At 42.4% G+C, this 23,340-nt stretch overlaps 2 protein-coding genes across 3 annotated transcripts; both read right to left on the bottom strand.

The window, feature by feature from the left end:
- Positions 1-1,082: 1,082 nt before the first annotated feature.
- LOC129697410 (interleukin-20 receptor subunit alpha-like) lies at positions 1,083-10,580 on the bottom strand. Its single transcript, XM_055635920.1, has 6 exons — positions 10,507-10,580; positions 5,096-5,210; positions 4,694-4,869; positions 2,914-3,083; positions 2,012-2,171; positions 1,083-1,915 (listed from the first exon to the last, which is right to left on the bottom strand). The coding sequence occupies exons 1-6, from the start codon at positions 10,568-10,570 to the stop codon at positions 1,284-1,286; spliced, it is 1,317 nt and encodes a 438-aa protein (XP_055491895.1). The 5' UTR covers positions 10,571-10,580; the 3' UTR covers positions 1,083-1,283.
- Positions 10,581-14,796: 4,216 nt separating this feature from the next.
- Positions 14,797-22,499, bottom strand: LOC129697412 (interleukin-22 receptor subunit alpha-2-like). Of its 2 annotated transcripts, XM_055635924.1 has the most exons (6): positions 22,389-22,497; positions 20,263-20,380; positions 18,470-18,648; positions 17,007-17,179; positions 15,477-15,627; positions 14,797-14,934 (listed from the first exon to the last, which is right to left on the bottom strand). In XM_055635924.1, the coding sequence occupies exons 1-5, from the start codon at positions 22,456-22,458 to the stop codon at positions 15,478-15,480; spliced, it is 690 nt and encodes a 229-aa protein (XP_055491899.1). In that variant the 5' UTR covers positions 22,459-22,497; the 3' UTR covers positions 14,797-14,934; position 15,477. The 2 variants fall into 2 exon arrangements, with proteins under 2 accessions (XP_055491899.1, XP_055491898.1); XM_055635923.1 differs by lacking the exon at positions 14,797-14,934 and having other exon boundaries at positions 15,466-15,627; positions 22,389-22,499.
- Positions 22,500-23,340: the final 841 nt, after the last annotated feature.

The raw sequence follows: 23,340 nt of genomic DNA, 5'->3' as shown, positions 1-23,340 counted from the left end.
TCTCTTTCCCGCCCCTCTCTCTTCCCCCCTCTCTCTCTCCCCTCTCTCTCTCTCTCCCCGCTCCTCTCTCTCTCCCCTCTCGCCCCCCCTCGCCCCTCTCTTCACGCCTCTCTCTTCCTGCCTCTCTCTCTTCCTGCCTCTCTCTCTCCCCCGCCTCTCTCTCTCCCCACCGCTCTCTCGCCCCACATTTCTCTCCCCACCTCTATCCCCACCAAAGATCATAGAGCGGATGATCTATGATCCCCACCACCTCTCTCTCTCCCTGCCTCTGATAGAAACATTGAAAATGGGTGGAGGAGGCGGCCATTTGGCCCTTTGAGCCAGCACCACCATTTATTGTGATATGGCTGATCATCCACAATCAGTAACCCGTGCCTGCCTTCTCCTCATACCCCTTGATTCGGATAGCCCCAAGAGCTCTATCTAACTTACTTATAAATTCACCCAGTGAATTGGCCTCCACTGCCTTCTGTGGCAGAGAATTCCACAAATTCACAACTCTGGGTGAAAAGGTTTTTTTCTCATCTCTGTTTTAAATGACCTCCCTTTATTCATAGACTGTGGCCCCTGGTTCTGTACTCCCCCAGCATTGGGAACATTTTTCCCACCTCTCTCTCCCCGCCTCTCTGCACTTCTCTGCCTGCCTCTCTCGTCCCACAACTCTCTCTCCCGCCTCTATCCCTCCGTCTCTCTCTCTTCCTGCCCCTCTCTTTTCCTGCCCCTCTCTCTTCCTGCCCCTCTCTCTTCCTGCCCCTCTCTCTTCCTGCCCCTCTCTCTCCCTGCCCCACTCTCCCTGCCTCTCTCTCTGTCTCTCCCCACCTCTCTTTCTTCCCGCTTCTCTCTCCCCACCTCTCTCTCCGCGCGTCTCTCCCTGCACTTTTCTCTCTCTCACCCCAGTCTCTCTTATCCTTCACTCTCTCCCTCCCTCTCCCACCCTCTCTCTTCCCCCCTCTTCCCTTCCTACCCTCCCTCTAAACCCAGAATGGAATTGCTTGCTATAATGGATCTGAAAAAAATCAGAGAGAGAGGATTGTAATTTCAAACCTTTAATCTTTCTTATTATCACTTATTATTCATTTAAATTCTCTGCAATATATACTGTTTATTTTACACCAAAACAAATTTATTTACATTGCGGTGCAGACTCGAAGGGCCAAATGGCCTCCTTCTGCACCTATTTCCTTGTGAATTTAAACGAGTTGCTCAAGGTACAGATGTCTTTTGTTCAATATCTTATTTATACATCAGTACAGAACGCAAGGTGTATTCATTTCCTGGACGGTCTATCTGCAGTTATGTAAAATCTGGGTTTCACAAATGTCCTGATTGATATATTCTGGAGATGGAGATAAGAGCTTTGATTGTACTACTTCCTGAGCTTGACATTTTTCTTCATATTGGGCGCAGAGTTGACATTGGCAGAGCTCCCTGGATAGTCTATGCCGTCCGATGTTGTCATGTCTTTGGTCCAGAGATAACAGGGTGTCTAATTCTGCCACCATCTCTACATAATCAGAGCCAGTGAATGTGGGTGTTTCAAGATAATTACAGAAGATCATGATATCCAGGGGAATGGAGCTAGGATCAAATATTTTGCATTTAAAACTACCTGGGGATTCAACGTTGATATATTTTTTGCAAGGTGCCTTTGCTGCACACTTATTTTGAAACTGCAAGGTGCTGGGATGTTTTGAGAGTTCTGTGAGTTCCCATTTGTCAATATATGTTTCTTCGATGATTGGAGGTGAAAACACAACAGTCTCCTGCTCTTTTTTATTCCAGGTTGTCAACACCGCAGGGTAGTGTAGCTTAGGGTCAAAGACATACTTGTATTTAAAGCATAAATAAATGGAAAGTGTAATCAGGACTAAAGCCCCACCTGCCGAGCAGATAATCACTATCCAAGCACTTGGCTCTGTGGATTAAAACACAGATAAAGGGACAGTGTGTGAACACAGTTTGCAAATCACCAACGTCTGTTTATCTGAATAGTAAATAATGTGTTGCTCACCTGCCAGTGTTACACACTGCTCCTTGCTCAAGTCACCAACGTTATCATTGAGTGAAACCTCTGTTCTAACAGTAATGCAGTAGATCGTTCCAGTGCTTAGGTGCTGGATCTCAAATGTTTCATTTTTTGTAATGTAAGTCCTCTGGGGCTCCAAACCAACCTGGTAGTTGGGCAAACAAGTAATGAAACGGAAACTAATTATGTCGGCGCTAGGAACTGCAGATGCTAGTTTACCAAATAAAAAGACACAAACTGCAGCGGGTCAGGCAGCATCTCTGGAGAATATGTATGTGATGTTTTGGGTTGGGTCCTTTCTTCAGACTGATTGTGGTAGGGGGAGAAAGCAGGAAGAGAGGTGGGTTGCGGGACAAAGTGACAGGTAGTTACACATGAGTCCAGAGTTTGTATGTTCTCCCCGGGAATGTGCTCCGGTTTCTTCCCACACTCCAAAGACATACAGGTTTGTAGGCTAATTGGTTTTGGATAAATGTAAATTGTCCCGAGTGTGTGTAGGATAGTGTTAGTATGCGGGGATCGCTGGTCGGGCACAGACTCGTTGGGCCGAAGGGCCTGTTTCCTAGCTGTATCTCTAAACTAAACTAAACTTCAGGTGAGGAGGGAGTTTGATTGGTAGACGGTTGAACAAAGGCAAAAATGTGAGATATGGAGTTGGGGAAGCCAGAGAAAGGAATATAGGCAGAAGGGGAAGGGGGTGGGTGGTGGCAGTGGGGAGGGGAATGGGAGAAGTGGGTGCACATCCAGGGAAGAGAGAAGAAGAAAAGGGAGGGAGGGTAGGGGTTGTTTGTAGATAAGACCTAAAATTGTAGAATGCAATGTTCATTTAAGCTATGCAATTATGTATGCATTGACAGTAGAAGGTAAACCAGGGCAAAGATTCTCACCTGATCTTTTGCTTTGACTGATAAGATTATATGATATTTGACTTCATGATATGTGTCTTTCACTGACTGGCTTCCATTTTCCCTTTTGAAGGCCGTGCGGGGAGCAGTCAATTTAATCAAAATTGACTTTTCTAAGGGAATCACTTCAGTCTCTGGAGGCCCGATGACAGCTGTACCAAAAGTGAACATTAATTCTGTTGTTGTAAAATTCGTTAGTCAATATGAATGATGCAATGTTAAACACGATTAAATTGTTAAGGTTAAACAAGATAAGATTATTAAGGTTTTGGACATGCTAGAGGCAGGAAACATGTTCCTGATGTTGGGGGAGTCCAGAACCAGGGGCCACAGTTTAAGAATAAGGGGTAAGCCATTTTGAACGGAGACGAGGAAACACTTTTTCGCACAGAGAGCTGTGAGTCTGTGAAATTCTCTGCCTCAGAGGGTGGTGGAGGCCGGTTCTCTGGATACTTTCAAGAGAGAGCTAGATAGGGCTCTTAAAGATAGCAGAGTCAGGGGATATGGGGAGAAGGCAGGAACAGGGTACTGATTGTGGATGATCAGCCATTATCACATTGAATGGTGGTCGTGGCTCGAAGGGCCGAATGGCCACCTCCTGCACTATTGTCTATTGTCTATTGTTTGGAGGGATAAGTGCTAAATGCAGGCAGGTGGGACTAGTGTAATTGGGTCATGTTGTACAGTGTGGGCAAGTTTGGCCGAAGGGTCTGTTTCCATTGTGTGACTATGATTCTATGAACTATGATTTTAATTCAGCACAATACATTGACTTAGGTTAAAGACCATTAGAGGCAGCATTGTTGGGGCACAGTGGCACAGTGGCACAGCAGTAGAATTCCCACCTTACAGCACCAGAGACCCAGGTTCGATCCTGACTACGGGTGCTGTCTATAGAGTTTGTACGTTCTCCATGTGACCACGTTGGTTTTCTCCAGGTGCTCCAGTATTCTCCCACATTGCAAAAATGTACAGGTTTGTAAGTTAATTGGCTTTGGTAAAAATCATAAATTGTCCCTAGTGTGTAGGATAGTGTATGGAGTGGTCGTGGTTGGCGCGGACTCGGTTGGTCGAAGGGCCTGTTTCCACAGCTGTATCTTTAAAATCTAAAGCCCCACCACATGGTGGTGTCACTAGATGCTCAACATAGTCATAGAGTGACACAGTGTGGAAACAGGCCTTTCGGCGCAACTCGTCCCACACCGGCTAACTTGTCGCAGCTACACTAGTCCCACCTGCCTGCATTTAGCCCACATCTCTCTATCTGACACAAAGTTAACCAATTACCATAATGAATGCAAAATGTTTACATATCTGTTGTGATGCTGCAAGTAAGAATGTCATCGTTCTATGTCAGAACATATGACAATACAACACTTTTGTCTCATCAACACTTACCATTGCTCATCTTGTCATGTTTTTACTCAAGGTTTTTAATTTTCTATTTTAAATCTCATTATTGGTTCAAATTAATAAACTAATGATTGCAAGTATGATTATGAAATGAAAGATGCCTCTTGATATATTCTCCTGCCTCTTGAGAAATTATCCACACAATTTTTGACCTTCCCCAAATATGCATTGATGTGAAACCAAGCAGACAATTGAGCAATTTCTTACAGAATGGGTCACATTACGTTGAATAATAACATTCCCAGAACTATGATCCTCTTTCACATGTTATAGCGGGTTACAACAACAAATAGGATGGTACAAAATGCTAGATTATGTACATCTTTACATTTTGGAGAAATACACTTACTGTCTGTCATTGGACAAAATGGTTCAATCATTGTCCAGTTTGAAAATTTGTTGAATGAAAATGCTCTCACTCTCGCAAAAAATAATTCAGGAAGTGGAATAGTCTCGCGTGTGAGGTCGCAGCAAGTCACTCTGATGCCCCAACATTCCGTTTTGTTTGCCCACTCATATCCAAACCTGGAATTAAAAAAAAAAAATAATCTTTCATTATTCCCTTGAAACCATCTGAAATTACACTAAAAAGTATTAAATCAAAGACCATTAACGTTGGGTAGACAAAAAAAGCTGGAGTAACTCAGCATTTCTGGAGAGAAGGAATGGGTGACGTTTTAGGTCGAGACCCTTCTTCAGTCTGGTTCTTGGGTTGTAATTCTTCATTTCTCAGTTTTATTTACACACCTACCTTTGGTGTTGCACAAAGAACAGAGTGGTGTTTTCGATGCCATTTCCTGGTTTCCAGTGAAGAACATTATGGAAATTCTGGGATATGAATTTTACATCTTGTGGCGCCCTGGATTCTGAAATGAATAGGGATACCATCAAATATCCTTATATGAATTGCTGGCTGTTAGAGGCTCTGAATGGTTCTTACGGACTATTATTGGCATTCTTTCTATTCATTTTTTGCATTTAAATTCCATCCTAATATTTCAGTTTGGACGCATTTTGAGCAATTATTTGAGGAGGATATTTAGACCATTAGTGTACCATTGCATCTTCTTGTAGTACATTGTGCACCCCCTGTTATTTTAACTGGTCATGATTTTACTTCGGAGTCACGTGAGTGACTATGTGAAGAACCCCGCCAGGACGCATGCGTGTCATATCGCTTTCACGCTTGTGAAACGACAGGCGGGGTGGAGCGTTCCCCCGAAGCGGTAAGTTTGAAACCGTGACCTGCAGGTAAGTGATTTACTCTGCGGTAGTTTTTGTCCCCGCGCTGTTTTACACGGGGAGGGGAAGCTGGACAAAATAGTGTCCACAAGTGCTGCGAGTAAAGCTGGCTGGGGAGGACCGCAACGTTGCGGGAGCCAGCAGCAGCTGAAGGCACAAGCCCCGTAAGGGATCAGCTGTGCCGACTTTTGGTCCCGCGCCGGCCAGAACACCACGGCCGGGCGGGAGACTATTCAGAATGGGGCCGTCGACTTTTGACAAGTCGAAAACGGCAGGAGGCGGGGTGGAACGACGTTCCCCCGTAGCGACAATTTAAACCAGGACCTGCAGGTAAGAACTGCGGTCTTTTTGTGTTTTCCCATGCTGATTACAGGTGGAGAAACAAAGAAGACAAGGTCTGCGACAAAGCTGGTGAGGGAGGACCGCGGAGCAGCGGGCAGCCAGCAGCGGCCAGCGGCACTCGGATCACCGATAGTGGGATCAGCTGTGCCCGATGTCGCCTCCGCACTGGCCAGATCCACGCGGCCGGGCGGTAAGGCTAGACACAAAAACAAACAAGGTCGTGGACTCAGAGGAGTCCGACTTTGAACAACCGCGGGCGGCCAGCGACGGAGAGCGTTGGAGCCGAATGGAGCGGTGTGTGGAGCATTTGCTCCAACGTGACAGACTCTGGGAGATGGAGTCGGGTCACTGTGGGCCCCTATGATAAACCCACAGCAGTACCTCTTGAAGGGCTGCACAGTGCTTCTACCTCATCAGATGGGAGCACTGCGGGTCAGTTCTGGGCTGACCTGGAAGAGGGGTCCGCAGAAGGAAAGACAAGTGTGCAAGGGGTGCAGGAACGAGAGAACCTACTGGACTAATAAAAGGGACTCCAACAAAAACCTACTACAGCCAAAGGCAGCACCCCTACGCACCCACCAGCAGAACTGGTGAAAGCTCGAAGGCCCGGTACTCAAAACATGAGTCTTTTTTAGGCCATGGCCCAGGCCGGCCTTCTTGGAAGATGCGAGGACCTCCAACGCCAACCAAACCGAAAATCCAGACACCAGCGCAACAACAGCAGCGAAGAACCTACAAAAAGAAGTAAACCTGCCACTGGTAACTATGGAGGTAGGTGGGTCTGGTTCCCTACAAAATACAGGGAGCATGGAGGTTGGGGGGAGATTACACTCTTTTCTGAATGCATGGAGCATGTTAACAACCGATACTTACATCTTAAGCAGTATCCAGGGATATACAATAGAGTTTATACACAAGTACAGCCCTCCAGTTCAACATATACCGAACCGAATGTTCGTGCTTTCTGATAAAGAAAAATCAAAAGCGCAAGCTGAACTGGAGCGGCTTTACGTAAAAGGTGTAATTGAGAAAACTCAACACGAACCATTAGAATTCGTGTCCAATATATTTACCAAAAACAAAAAAGATGGTGGTTGTCGCATCATCATAGATCTGACAAAATTGAATCCATTTGTACAATATATTCACTTCAAAATGGAAACCTTTGTTACTGCTAAACAATTAATTTCCAAAGGTTACTTCATGGCCAGCATCGATTTAAAAGATGCTTACTATTCAGTGCCTATACGAAGTACACAGATGTTACTTAAAATTCAACTGGATGGGACAACTCTGGCAGTATAAAACACTGCCAAATGGGTTATCATCAGCCCCAGGCTGTTCACAAAAATTTTGAAACCAGCCCTAGCGTTTCTACGGAAACATAAACACATGGTCATGGCATATTTAGATGACATACTCATTGTGGGCAAAACTTTGAAATTGGCCAAACAAACTGTAACAGCCACAAAACAGTTATTTGAAAAACTGGGATTTATTATCCATCCAGTTAAATCTAAACTAACGCCTTCCACTACTATGGACTATTTGGGGTTCTCAGTTCACATGTCGCTGACTCTGCCTAAGGGAAAGGCTAGAGATTTAACAGAGGCTTGCAATAACCTCATTGACATCAGCAAACCATCCATCAGATTGGTAGCGAAAGTAATTGGCAAAATGATGGCTGCCTTTCCAGCCACACAATTTGGACCTCTACATTACCAAAACTTACAGAGAGCAAAAATACAAGCGCTCAAAATTAATGCAGGTCACTTTGACAGACCTATGAAACTACCAATCAAAGCTAAAATGGAACTAAAATGGTGGATAGATAACATCTGGCTTTGTTCCAATCCAATCATTGTCAGTAACCCTTCCATGGTACTACAAAGTGATGCCAGTGCACTTGGGTGGGGAGCCACCAATACCATCACCAACTGTGGAGGTAGATGGACTGCTCAGGAGGCATCATTATTACTCACACTGGGCATAAACTACCTGGAAATGTTGGGTGCATTCCATGGCCTAAAGTCATATTGTACTGGGTCATATCACCAGCATGTTAGACTACAGATAGACAATACCACCGTGGTAGCATACATTAACCACATGGGTGGAAACAAATCGACATCATGTGACAATCTGGCTAATACAATTTGGCAATGGTGTATCCAGAGAGATATTTGGATATCAGCCACTTACCTACCAGGAAGACTAAATTTAGTGGCAGACACCAGGTCACGCAAATTTAATGAAAACACCGAATGGATGTTGAATAAAAAAGTATTTGCTGATATTACAGCAAAATATGGAACACCAGATATCGATCTATTCGCATCCAGACTTAACCACCAGTTATCAAATTATGTTTCATGGGAACCAGACCCTGGGGCAGCGGCGACAGATGCATTTTCGCTGCATTGGGGGGAAATTGTTTATTTACGCATTCCCTCCTTTCTGCCTCATCAGTCGGGTATTAAGGAAAATACAACAAGACTCTGCGTCTGGTATTTTGGTAGTACCCGATTGGCCTACTCAACCATGGTTCCCAGTGGTATTAAACATGGTATTAGAACCATGTATCACCATCCCACATAGACCAGATTTATTGCTACATCCCGTAACAAGGGATAGCCACCCATGCCATAAACATTTGAACTTATTAATTTATAGAGTTTAAAAACACCTCTACTACAACTGAGACTGACGGACCGAACAGTGAACATGATCTCGGCGGCCCAAAGACAGTCAACCAAAAAACAGTATCTGGTCTATATCAGGAAGTGGGAAATGTACTGCCATAAAAACAACATCACCTACAGAGACATGAACATCCCGTCTGTTCTGGAATATCTGGCAGACAGTGCCATCAACTGCGCCAGAAGTGCCCTATCGACTTAACTGTGGCAGGGGGCAGAGCATTACTCTGTTGGGACTCACCCACTGGTAACAAAAATTATGAAGGGAATTTTTAATACTAATCCCCCAAGAACCAAGTACTCCCAAATATGGGATGTAAGTATTGTCCTGAAGATGCTCAGGAATTGGTCTCCAGCAACAGCTCTGTCCCTACACAGACTGACATTAAAAACAGTCATGCTAATGGCATTGGTCACGGCACAGAGGGTACAGTCACTGCATAAACTAAGACTGGACAACATGACTTCCTCAACAGAAAATATTACGTTTCATATCTATGAGTTAGTAAAGCAGAACAGACAGGGATCAGCAGGCCTCAATATACAATTTAGGTCATACCCAACAGATGACCGTCTGTGTATAGTAAGACATCTGTCGTTATACATGGAGAAAACGAAAATCCTAAGAGGCAATGAGAAGGCACTTTTTGGTCAGCCACAAGCCACCACACAAAAGAGTGACGGTCCAGACCATCTCAAGATGGCTGAAACAGCTGCTTACACAGGCTGGGGTGGATACTAATATTTTTTAATCTCATTCCACCAGGACTGCAGCTACACCGGCAGTGATACAGTTGAATGTACCAATGGACCAAATCCTCAAGGCAGCAGGATGGTCTGGGGGGAAAAAACATTCCAATTATTTTACAACAAACCAGTAATGAAACCTGGAACGTTTGCAGAAACAATTTTAAGTTCTGTAAATTAATTTAAACCCATAAAAAGGGGTTATAATTTTGTGTTAATAAATTTTATGATTTCAATGTTGAATTCATGTCCAAATTATGTTAACACAATTCCTCCTACAGTCATCAAGGCAGACGTGATGCATGGACCCGTTTCCACAGCATGAAATCACAGAGCTTTAAAATCTTCACGTAGTCACTCACGTGACTCCAAAGTAAAATAGTAAGATTAAACGAGAACTTACCAGTTTGAAGTTTGATCTGTATTTTATGAGGAGTTACGATGAGGGATTACGTGCCCTCCGCTCCCACCCTTGATCATATACTTAACTGGTATCTCTTCTCTAATCTTACTATGTTTAGTCATTACAGATCTGTGATTTCACACCGCTGCTTTGAAGAATGACACGCATGCGTCGTGGCGGGCTTCGTCACATAATCCCTCATCGTAACTCCTCATAAAATACAGATCAAACTTCAAACTGGTAAGTCCTCGTTTAATATTACTATTACTGCTCCTTTGCAATATATTACCAACTAACTTAAAACTGGTTGAAATAATGAGTCCAAATAGCATCATCAAGATACTTCCAAATATATTGCACAGACTATACAGTTGCATTATTAGACATGATTTTTAATATAACACATTTTTGGATGCAAAATCCAATTACTTTATCTTTACTTTCAATCAATTCTAGTTGGTTCATGAAAAAATTAATAATTACTACCTTTGATATTATGGTGCAACTAATAACTGATTTATCTACACAAATGTGCCCTAACATTTGTTCACTCAAACAATCGTGGATATTATAATTTGAAATACTAAAGGCAGAATCAAGATTATTCTGGAGAATAATATTAAGTGCAATGACAGACGAATAATGATGGTTGGTTGAAAACCCCATGGAGACAGACAAAATATCACTGGAATACTTATCAACTGCATTATATTATAAAGGATTACTTACCCTCACTGTTAAATATTATCGATAAAAAGAGCCATAAAAACGAGCACCTTTCTAGTGCTGCCATCTTTACCTTCTGCAGCTGGCTCAGTAAGAACAAGGAAAGTCACCTTTCCCATCAATCAACAATTGTATTCACTTTGCTTGTTCACAAAATGCCTACGTGCTTCCTTATTTACATTGTTATCAAACACAACATGGGGAATTGACCACAATGTACTTCCGTCCTCTGCTTATGGATGAAATGACGAGCAAAGATTGTACACAGCAGACAATCAGGTTTGCAACTGGCTGCAATCCAAGCAAAACAGGAATTTGGTCACATGAAATGTACAATTTTACAGATGCCAATGAACCTACAAACAGCACGTCTTTGGAGTGTGGGAGGAAACCGGAGCACCCCGAGAAAACACACGTGGTTATGGGGAGAACGTACAAACTCCGTACAGACAGTACCCATAGTTAGGATCGAACCCGGGTCTCTGGCGTTGTAAGGCAGCAACTCTACCGCTGCACCACTGTGCTGCCCCAAATCATGATACATAAAGGAATTGTTACATGATGATAACATTAGATAAACAAACATCAGTTCACAAGTCTGAAATGAATACAGGAAATAATGAAATGTATCACTAATAAGACAACAAGCAACTGCCGAGAGAGAAAGAAACATTTGATGGGGAGGCCATAAGTTCATAATTTCTTGGAGCAGAATTAGGCCATCCAGCCTATCAAATCTACTCCGCCATTCAATCATGAATGATCTGTCTTTCCCTCTCAACCCCATTCTCCTGCCTTCACTCCATAACCCTTGACGCTCTCACTCAATCAAGAATCTGTCAATTTCCACCTTAAAAATATCCATTGACTTGGCGTCCACAGCCGTCTGTGGCAATGAGTTCCATGTTGAATAGTGCTCTACAGGGAACTGGCTGAAGTGGTCAGTATAAGAGGCAACAAACTCATGATATGTGCGTGACAACCAAAGTCCCACTCTGAAGGGTCTCGCCCTGAAACATCACATATTCCTTCTATATTCCTTCTGAGTTACTCCAGTATTTTGTGTCTATTTCCAAAGTTCCACACTTGCCCGTGGAGCCCGTCTGGTGATTTCTTAGCGGCGCTGTACCGCGTGAAGTTTCATTGAGTCTATAAGGTGAAGAGTGAGAAACAAGGAGATGCAGGTGCTGGAATCCTGACCAAAACACAAAGGGCTGGAGTAACACAGTGAGGCAGGCAGCATCTATGGAGGGCATGGATAGGTGATGTTTCAGGCCATGACCCTTGTTCCTATTGTAGTGACCCTCCAGCAGAGTGTGAAGAAAGGTCCTAACCTGAAATGCCACCTTTTCATGTGAACATTTTGTGAACAAACAAAATGAATACAATTGTTCATTGATGGAAAAGGTGAGCTTGCGTATACAATGTAGCATCTGCTCACAGTTAGACCTAATGCAACATATTCAACGATCTTTTGGATGTAAATTTTATAATTTTTAAAGCTGTTTATTTTTTTCATCGTTCAATAATCCTTCTGAATGCCAGAGAAAGTGAGAAATATTGAAGACACATCTTTGACAACCAGCACAAATGATGGCCCCAGTCCATCAGTTCTTTTGTGAGTTATTTGAACACAAAAAGAATGAGTTCTGATGCAGTCACGTATCTGTGATATTGGCTCAGCTTGTTTATTTCCTCCCTGTTTTTCTTTCTTTTTCCTGTTATTATCATAAAGAATTGTTCCTTCGTTATTTTTTATGTCTTATTTGTCTCGTTCATCTGTCAACTTTCCCTCTTTTCTGACACTCTCTGCTCTGCCCAGACAGTGAAAGCTAATCCATCTGTTTATCTTTGTGTTTATCTCTGTGTTTATGAAGAAGGGACCCGACCCGAAATGTCACCTCCCCTTGTTCTCCCGAGATACTGCCTGACCTGCTGAGTTACTCCAGCACTTTGTGACTTTATTTTGTAAACTAGCATCTGCAGTTTGTTGTTTCTGCAGTGTTTATCTTTCATTTTGGATGGTGTAAATGCAGGTGACAGCCTTTCAAGAGAGCTTGTATACATACAAAAACAGGGATATAATTTTGAGGCTCTATAAAGAGCTAGTGCGGACACATTTGGAATGTTGTGAGCAATTTTGAGCACCATATCTGAGGAAGGATATGCTGGCCCTGGAGTGGGACCAGAGGAGGTTTACAAGAATGATCCCAGGAGTGAGTAGGTTAATCTATGATGAGCATTTGTAGGCACTGGGCCTGTACTCGCTGGAGTTGAGAAGAATGAGGGGGGACCTCATTGAAAAATACAGAATAGTGAAAGGCTTGGATAGAGTGGATGTGGAGAGAATGCTTCTACTAGTGGGAGAGTTTAGAACTAGAGGTCTTAGCCTCAGAATTAAAGGACATTCTTTTAGGAAGGAGAAATTACTTTAGTCAGATGGTGGTGAATCTGTGGAATTCTTTGCCACAGAAGGTTGTGGAAGCCAAGACAGTGGATATTATTAAGGCTGAGATAGATGGATTCTCGATTAGTACAGGTGTCAGAGGTTATGGGAAGAAAGCAGGAGAATGAGGTTAGGAGGGAGAGATAACTCAGCCATGATTGAATGGCAGAGTAAATATGATGGCCGAATGGTCTAATGCTACTCTATTCCTTATGACCTTATGATTTCAGGCTGAGAATGGGCAGCTTGCCTTCCTGAAGATGTAGCATCAGATAACAATAGCAATCTCCTTCTCAGACACTGGAATCACATGTAGAGGGTGGACTATAAGTGTCATCATGCCATGTGGAATCACCAGCTGTGAATGCATTCAAGAGAGAGCTAGATATGGCTCTTAAAAATAGCAGAGTCAGGGGATATGGGAAGAAGGCAGGAACGGGGTACTAATTGGGGATGATCAGCCATGATAACATTGAATGGCGATGCTGGCTCCAAGGGCCAAATGACCTACTCCTGCACCTGTTGTCTATTGTCTATATATGACGTATATGCAGTTAGCTGGACAGGGGCTGATTAGAGAAGATTCCTTCCTACACACTTCAGAAGACTGTTCAGTTGACCTTGAACACCTCAGACCTTCCAAGGTCTGACAGCAGGCTGCAATACCTCTATGGCCTATGACTATAATGTTGGCTATATGGCATTACTGAGGAGAACTGATGGATAGGTCCACAACAATACTGTTGACTCAAAACTCCTTCCAAAGTGGGCTAGTAAATGACTACCTTCCCGAAGGTAATAAAGAGTTGGCAATAAACTCCCTGTCTATTCCTTTTATTTTGTGGAAAGCTTTTGGGGGAATCAGGAGACGGACTTGCTGCAAAATAGCCAGCCTTGGACATGTTCCTGTAACTATGGTACTGATGTGGTTAATCCAGTTAGGATTCAGATCAATAGTGACTGTCAGCAATATGTGGAACAAATCTCTTTAGAGTCATACAGTGTGGAAACAGGACCTTCGGCCCAACTTGCCCACACCGGCCAAAATGTCCCAGCTACACTCGTCCCACCTGCCTGCGCTTGGTCATATCCTTCCAAACTTGTCCTATCCATGTACCTGTCTAACTATTTCTTAAACGTTGGGATAGCCAAAGTCAAAGTCAAAGTCAAAGTCAATTTTATTGTCCCAGCCTCAACTACCTCCTCTGGCAGCTTGTTCCATTTACCCACCACTCTTTGTGTGAAAAGGTTACCCCTCAGATTCCTATTAAATATTTTTCCCTTCACCTTGAACCAATGTCCTCTGGTCCTCGATTCCCCTACTCTGGGCAAAATATTCTGTGCATCTATACCTTTCTATTGAGGTGGACACCAAGTTGGTGAGAGACAACCTAGACCTTCAAGGACCAGGCAGAATCATGTGAGAGCAATGGTAAATTAGAGTTTGAAGTTGTGTTTGGAAGAGATTTGGATACCTGGTGCAGGAACAATTCTGAAACAGAAATTAATGGCAGCCAGAAGCATGGGAAAGGGAGGGGGAGTTTTTAAAACTAAAGCTGTGTGCCTCTGAATGAATCATGAGTACAGATTGTTGAATATACATTGCTTGTAAATACATTAGGCTTTTGAGGAAATAATGTTTCAAAGTTAATTTTATTAAAATCTACTACGTCTGAATGATTGTTTGAAGTATAGATCCTCCCAAAAATAGTGTGATTTGTAGCACACAGTTAAAATAATCATCTTTAAACTTAATTTTAATACAAATACTCCAGTTAAAATAAAGATTGTGATTTTCAGTAAACTAACATTGAATTTAAACAATTTGAACTTTTTATATCGGTCGTCTGCTCATTTGCCACAAAGAAATAAGAAACGATTTTTGATATTTTGTTCTTTTGTTGATTTGATCATGAAGTTGATAAAAGTGCATTCAGACATTCTTCTTCCATGTTGCCTTTCCATTACGACTTCTTATTGGATATCTGGGCAGGAAACAGAAGTGGTCATGTACCATTTACCCTTTTAGACCGGATCATTAATTATATTACAGAACAATGAAAGAAGATCAATTGTTTCATAAATCAAAAACTTGCTAATAGAATCCGGGTATAGAATTGCAACAGGCATATCCTGATCTGTTACAACCATGAGATATAAACATTGAACTCAGGCAACTTCAAAGCCATTTAATATACTGTTATACTGTAGAGTCTTACAGTCTGGAAATCCCTCTCCCCTTCGGCCCAACCTGCCCACATCAACCAACATGTCACATCTACACCAGTCCCACCTGCCTGCGTTTGGCCCATATCCCTCTAAACCTCTTTCCTAATTATGCGTCCTCACCTTCAGAAAGGGATGGTGAAGAGGAAAAAACAAAATAACTAGCAAATTGTTTTACACCAAAAAGATGGATATTAACGCCAGCATTAAATAAAATGGAAGGGTAAAAGCACCCTTGCCAATCCAGCAACTGATGTTAAATCTATTATTTTCTAGTCGGACCAGCTTCCTTATAACTTACCCTAAAATGTTGTCACACATTTCTTTCCACTGTAGTCACTGACTTTGCTGAAAAGAAGGATCTTAATTTGGGCGCGGACGCAGTAAGTCGCTTTTGGTTTTAGGTTCCATACGCTCAAGGTGATGCCTGTTGCTGTATATAGGTCGGATCTCTGCAAAAATAGGAAATTTTGGTTCCTTTATTTTAAACAAAATTATTTAATACCACTTAAAAAATGTGGCAAAATTCGTACAATTTTTGTGTAAGAATTTCTATCCCATCTTTCTTCTCATTTTGCTCCCAATGCTTTCTATATAGGTGGATGAATAACCTGGTATTATATGTCTTGCAGAAATATTGATGCAGATTGTAAATCTCTTCACACTTTACATTAGTTTAGTTTATAGATACAGAATGGAAACAGGACCTTTGGGTCAATTTAAAACCCGATGTGGGAACAAACTGAAGCACCTGGAGGAAATCCACGTGGTCATTTGGACAATGTACAAACTCCACACAGACAGCATCCAGCTCTCTGGTGCTGTAAGGCATCAGCTCTACCAGCTGCACCACTGTGCGCAATTACAATTCGATTAAAACCCAGGAACAGGAATAGAACATTCACCCTCTTTGTCTATTGCATCATTTGATGAGATTCTGGCTTATCTGTCCATTTTCCACCTTGGTTCTGTTACCTTTAGTATCCTTGTCTATAAAAAAAATGTCACATTGGTATCACCTTAGTTAATTGTGTTAATTGGCACAGACATGTTGCAGGGGCTGATAAAGAGCATAGCGATGCTTTGAAACACAAATAGCACACCTTATCTAGCTGTGGAGGGTAGCACTTTTCAGGGTGCCATCATGGGTCCCACATTCAAACTGTCCACAAAACTATAATTAAATATGAAAACAAAAGAATGTATTTTCTCTGTTTTATTTATCTGATTTCCTCTTACTAGTATAAGTGGCTGCTTCACTTCCTGTAATTCTTTCCATTGAAATGGATTATTTAGTTGTCTTCTACATCAGACAATGCAATATATCTGGTGGGTGGCATGCAGTGATTTAAATTTGATCACTTTTGAAGGGGCACAGTGATGATAAAAACACAGATGTGAGTATGGGCATTGCCTGATGTTCCTCTATCGGGAGCCTGATATATAAGAAACAGAAATATGATTTTTGGCGTCTTGAGTCAGCCTGCTCCTTTGTTCATTAAGATCATGGCCTTAACATTGCAGCTCCACATTCCTGAACTAACTAACCCCTTATTTTAGAACATAGAACTTTGTAAACTAATAAACTGTCACCCTTAGAATATAAGGACTTGCTGGTATTTTAATCCCAGGCTGTTTCACTGACCCATTGGTTATGCCCAATAAATCCTGTAACAAACACCCTTTGCTTTCATACAATGTGTTAGAAGAAGTCACCATCAAGAGAATGAGTAAGTGTGAGGATTTCAGATGTGAATGCCAACATCATGGACCTTCCTTTAACACGACTATTGGTGCATTACTACCATGGTGGAAATAGCTTTAATCTTACATTTTCCACCAGATTGTCTGAAATTTCTATTAGATATTCAATGCCATTGTATATTTTATCCAATGTAATCCAGGAGCCATTTTTCTTTCTGAAGGGCGTACGAGGAGGAAGCATTTTCACCAGTATCGATCTTGCCTTGGGTATGAGTTTAATCCTTGGTGGACCAATGACAGCTAAAGATAAAACAAAATGGGACAGAAGATGAAAACATATTAATGTGAATACATTTTAGGATGGCGTACAGTAAAGTTGCTGTCTTACAGCGCCAGAGATCCGGGTTCGGTCCTGATTACGGGTGATGTCTGTACAGAGTTTGTAGGTTCTCCCCGTGACCTGCGTGGGGTTTCACCGGGAGCTCCAGTTTCCTCCCACACTCCAAAGACATCCAGGTTTGTAGGTTAATTGGCTTGGTAAATATTGTAAATTGTGCTTAATGTGTGTAGGATAGTGTTAGTGTACGGGGTGATCGCTGGTCTGCATAGACTTGGTGGGTCGAAGGACCTGTTTCTGCACTGTATCTCTAAACTAAACTAAACTAAATTGTACACAGTCCAAAACATACATGTGTATGCATTCATGATTTCTAGATAGATAGATTTATTTTTAACAATTATCATGCTACAGGCATATATAGAAAGAAGCCAAGTTTTATTTATTGAGACTTTTCAAAGATTTGACAGAATTCTATATTGGAGGGGCGTTTCCAAAAATACTGTATTTATTAAAATAGTTACAAAGCACGGCAGACACAAACCTGAATGTACCTGTCTAAATCAAGTGGGTGACTGGCTTGCTGGATTCATTGATCTTTCCCAGGATCATGTTGCAATTTTAAAACCAGCTTTGGTGCGGTCAGGCCATGTATCTTTCTAAGGCTCGCCTTTTCATGATAGGTTTCTCATTTTATAGTTTTTGTTTTGTTGATTCGCTGCTTATTTCACAGGATGCACAAATGATATAAAGAGCACTTTATATCATGTACGTTGGTACGTTTGTACCTTAGTGACCCTTATACATACTGCTCTATAAATTCTAGTGCATTATTTTTACCCGTGCTAAATGAGTGCTGCACCCATGCAGTAGTAATCATTTCTGTCATTCAGTCCCACATGACTCATCTATTAGAAGTACTCATCGGTAATGATGAACATTAATACTAAAGGGCAGCATGTTGGCGCAGCAGTAGAGTTGCTGCCTTACAGCCCCAGAGACTACGGGTGCTGTCTGTATGGAGTTTGTACGTTCTCCCCATGACTGCAGGAGTTTACCCCGGGAGCTCCGGTTTCCTCCCACACTCCAAAGACGTACAAGTTTGTAAGTTAATTGGCTTTGGTAAGAATTGCAAATTGTCACCAGTGTGTAGGATAGCGCTAGTGAACGGGAATCGGTGGGCGGCGCGGATCCGGTGGGCTGAAGGGCCTGTTTCCACGCTGTATCTCTAAACTAAATTAATAATGACTTACTTTCCCAAAAAGGTATTATCGTTTCACTCATGGCCCAGTTTGATTGACCATTGGCCTCAAGGGCTCGAACTCGTGCAAGGTGAGGCTCCATGAAACGTCTGGTCTCTTGTGTTAGATCACAGAACATGCGATGAATCTTCCAGCATTCTGTCTTGTTATTCCAGCGCTTCTCTCCATACCTACAAGTGATAACTTTGTTTAGGCTGAAGCAAGTGCATCAAATAAAGCAAGCCATCAAATGGATTATTAGCATTTCAGCAGATTACTACCTCAATATGAAATCCATTGGAAGACACATTTGACAAAGTAACCAACAATATCTTTGCTCACAGAATACACAACCTAGTCAACTTGACACACTCTTCGATGGACTGGAGTAACTTAGCGGGACTGGCAGCATCTCTGGAGAGAAGGAATACTGTAGGTGATGTTTCGGGTCGAGCCACTTCTTCAGACTGATCTTGACCCAAAAGTCACCCATTCTGCTGCCCTGCTGCTCCAGTCCATCTTCAGTTTAATCCAGCATGTGCAGTTCTTTCCTACACATCTCAGACACCCTAGGAATACATATAGATTGTATGATAGTGCTTGGACAATTGTTCCCACTCGTGTGAAACTTTGAGAGGTTACTGCTTTATCTAACATGGAACAAATAGTGGGGCTTGATATATGTTCAGTGTGTGGCGCATGTGACTAAGCGGCAGAGTTACAGCGCCAGAGACCCGTGGTAGATCCTGACTATGGGGACTGTCTGTATGTAGTTTGTACGCTCTCCCCGTGACCTGCGTGGGTTTACTCCGGGTGCTCTGGTATCCTCCCACGCTCCAAAGACGTACAGGTTTGTAGGCTACACAAAAAAGCTGGAGAAACTCAGCGGGTGCAGCAGCATCTATGGAGCGAAGGAAATAGGCAATGTTTCGGACCGAAACCCTCGAGGTTCCGGCTCGAAACGTTGCCTATTTCCTTCGCTCCATAGATGCTGCTGCACCCGCTGAGTTTCTCCAGCTTTTTTGTGTAACCTTCGATTCTCCAGCATCTGCAGTTCCTTCTTAAACGCAGGTTTGTAGGCTAATTGGCTTGATAAAATTGTAAATTATCTCTAGCATGTGTAGGAAAGTGTTAGTGTGCGGGGTACCCTGGTCACGGTGGACTTGGTTGGCCGAAGGGCCTGTTCCTGCGCTGTATCTCTAACCTAAATTAAATCTAAACTATTTTTTTTTACAGGCTGTCACTTTTCAACAATTTATAGAGCATATTCTAGATAATTTAAATCAATGCTTTATCTCATGCTGGATTAATACAAATGACTGCATTGTTCATGAATGCCTATAATATTCTTTATGCCTCACCCCGAGTACCTCTAAGTTCTATCCATCCCTTTTTTATTTTGAGCCCCAATAACTGGTTAATTTTTTTCACCTAGTTGGCTTGCTATTTATCATTTTATTATCCTGATGGCCTTTTTGGTATAAAGTATCTTCTATTGTTATCTGTTGTATCTGCCAGGTTCTTTGGCTACCTTCTCAACACACCTTTGCAGACCCTGTCCCACTTAGGAAACCTGAACGGAAACCTCTGGAGACTTTGCGCCCCACCCAAGATTTCCGTGCGGTTCCCGGAGGCTGCAGGTGGTTGCCGAAGGTTGCAGGTAGTGGAAGTGGGCAGGGAGACTGACAAAAACCTCCGGGAACCGCACAGAAACCTTGGGGTGGGCGCAAAGTCTCCAGATGTTTACGTTCAGGTTTCCCAAGTGGGACAGGGGCATTATACTTATCTCAGTGAAAGAGACCAACATTTTGTATTCCACGTTGTAAACTGCATTCATGCTGTTGTGACTGCCTTTCCGCCACTGTAAAACATTGTAGAAGTCAGTCGACTTGAAGTTCACCTGCTGTGGCTCTGGAATATGACCTGAAGATAAGACAAAAACTGGTTATGTTGAATGATAAGAAGGTTAAAAAGCACACGTCTTTATGCAAGTTTTGCAACATCTTTGTTCTGATCTCCCAAATTGCCTTGGAAATACCACTTTAAGTTTGGGAATTTTTTTAAACAATTATATTTTATGACACCATTTTGACTAATGATTTGTACCCTCTGATGTAAAGTCTTGCCTACTCTGGGACCACCTGGGATGATTTCAATAATGAAGGACATCAAATCTTTGCATTCCTGGGTTAGTCAGGAAAAGTATATCTTGAATGCCCAAGAGGACTAGCCATTGTGATGATGATATGTCATGCGATATAAAACATTTTATAACCAATGTAGGTTTTTAAGAGCATAAGTCATACGAGGAGAATTAGGCGCATCAATCTCTTGAACCTGCTATGTCATTCAGCTATATCTCTAAAGTCTAAAGTCTAAGATTGTAGCATTATGATTAATAGTATAAGAAGGAACTGCAGATGCTGGTTTACGCCGAAGATAGACACAAAATGTTGCAATGGGTCAGGCAGCATCTCTATGCTACCAGACATGCTGCCTGACCCGCTGAGTTAGTCCGGCATTCAATGTCTATTATGATTTATAGGTTCTTTATATCTTTTTGACCCAGTACTGTAAGCATCAGTTGAACAAGTGGAGCTCAGAAGATAGCGGACTATGTTTAAATGTGAAGAGTGGCGCGTCCTTCATAAATCTCCCTAATCCCAAATCGTCACACAACCTCCCCACTGTCATGAAGTCTGCCTCCAATGATTTATGGTTCTGAGGCCGAATCTGGTGGATTAATAAAGGCCTCATGAGAGAATCTCCAAATCAGAATGAGAAAAGCATAAGGGACATCTGATAAGTGCAGGTAATCCTTGTGGTGGCTCATTCTCCATATAGGACAATAAGACCATATGACATAGAAGCAGAATTAGGCCATTCAGCACATCGTATATTCTGCCATTCAATCATGGCTGATCGATTTTTCCTATCAACTCCATTTTCTTGCATTCTCCCTGTAAACTTTGATACCCGTACTAATCAAGTCTCTGCTTTAAAAATACCAATCGACAAGGTCCCCACAGCTGACGGTTACAATGGTTTCAATGTTTCATTACTCTCTGGCTAAAAAAAATCTTCCTCATCTCCTTTTTGAAGGCACGTCCTTTTATTCCAAGGCTGAGTCCTCTGGTCCTAAACTATCACTGCTAGAAATATCCTTTCCACGTCCACTCTATCCAGGCCCTTTATTATACAGTAGGTTTCAATGAGATGCACCCTTTAGCCTTCTAAACTCCTGCGAGTAAGTAACCAATGACTAATAGCATGAGAAAACTACCAGCATTTAGGTTCACCTGTTTTCACTATCCAGTTTTTAGAGCAGTTTGGTCCTGACCTAGGAATGTTACAATCTATGCTGGTGGGACAGTGAAGCTTTGTTAAAGGCAGCCAAACACCCATGTTTATTTGAATAATCTGTTTTCATTTTGGTCTGACCTTTTCCATGTCTTTAGTACAGCCAGAAATGGTTAACCGAGCAGTTTGTAGTGTGCTGGTTCATACAAAGGTAGGCACAAAGTGCTGGAGTAACTCAGCAGGTCAGGCAGCATCTCTGATAAAAAAAAAAATGAAAGGTGACGTTTCGGGTCAGGACCCTTCTTCAGACTGAAAGTTCAGAAATAAACTTTCAGTCTGAAGAAGGGTCTCGACCCGATACGTCATCTATCCTTTTTCTCCAGAGATGCTGCCTGGCCCACTGAGTTACTCCAGCACTTTGTGTCTAACAAAGTAGTTTGCCAAATCCACATGTTTTTAACAACAAAACAATTCATTGTGATCCCGCTGAAATTAATGGATGGAAAATCACGGCCCAGTTGTACTATTACTATTCTTGAAACCCACCTGTGTTAAGAGTGACTAACTGATATACTTCCCAAGGCACAGTATATCTAGAGACAGACGTGAAAGTAACACATGGTTTGCTTACCTGAAACCTGTGCACCAACCAAACGTGTGAAACCCAATATCACAAAGAGCGGAAGGGAGAATCGACCCATCTTGCCTCCTCCACCAATGGCTCTGGAATGGCTTTTATCAGATAGAAAAGCAGAAATGAAACTATTTTAGTTGAAAGATGTTTATATAAAGTTCCCTCTTGGCAGTAGGGGGTTTAATGGAGCAAAACCTCTTCCCGTAGACATAGCCTGTACGATAGAATCAAAACATTTACTGCAAGTAGAGACAATAATCTACAGCACATAGAAACATAGAAACATAGACAATAGGTGCAGGAGTAGGCCATTCGGCCCTTCGAGCCTGCATCGCCATTCACTATGATCATGGCTGACCATCCAACTCAGTATTCTTGTTCCTGCCTTCTCTCCATACCCCCTGATCCCTTTAGCCACAAGGGCCACATCTAACTCCCTCTTAAATATAGCCAATGAACTGGCCTCAACTACCTTCTGTGGCAGAGTTCCAGAGATTCACCACTCTCTGTGTGAACATTTTTTTTCTCATCTCGGTCTTAAAGGATTTCCCCTCTATCCTTAAGCTGTGACCCCTTGTCCTGGACTTCCCCAACATCGGGAACAATCTTCCTGCATCTAGCCTGTCCAACCCCTTAAGAATTTTGTAAATTTATATAAGATCCCCCCTCAATCTCCTAAATTCTAGCGCGTACAAGCCGAGTCTATCCAGTCTTTCTTCATATGAAAGTCCTGACATCCCAGGAATCAGTCTGGTAATCAGCACATAAGCAGTCCGCCATTCAGTCATTGTTTCTCTGCTGGTTATTAAAAAAAAACTTCAGGTTAATCCCACATCTGGTCCTGGGTCTTAAATCCTGCATGGTCAGGATCCAAGGATACACCCAAGCAACACCAAATGTGATGGAGGTTTGTGCATCTCCAAAGACGTACACGTTTGCAGGCTAATTG

The sequence above is a fragment of the Leucoraja erinacea genome, chromosome 5 (genome assembly GCF_028641065.1).
Source record: "Leucoraja erinacea ecotype New England chromosome 5, Leri_hhj_1, whole genome shotgun sequence".
NCBI classification, from domain to species: domain Eukaryota; kingdom Metazoa; phylum Chordata; class Chondrichthyes; order Rajiformes; family Rajidae; genus Leucoraja; species Leucoraja erinaceus.
This window is presented reverse-complemented; position numbering and strand designations above follow the sequence as displayed.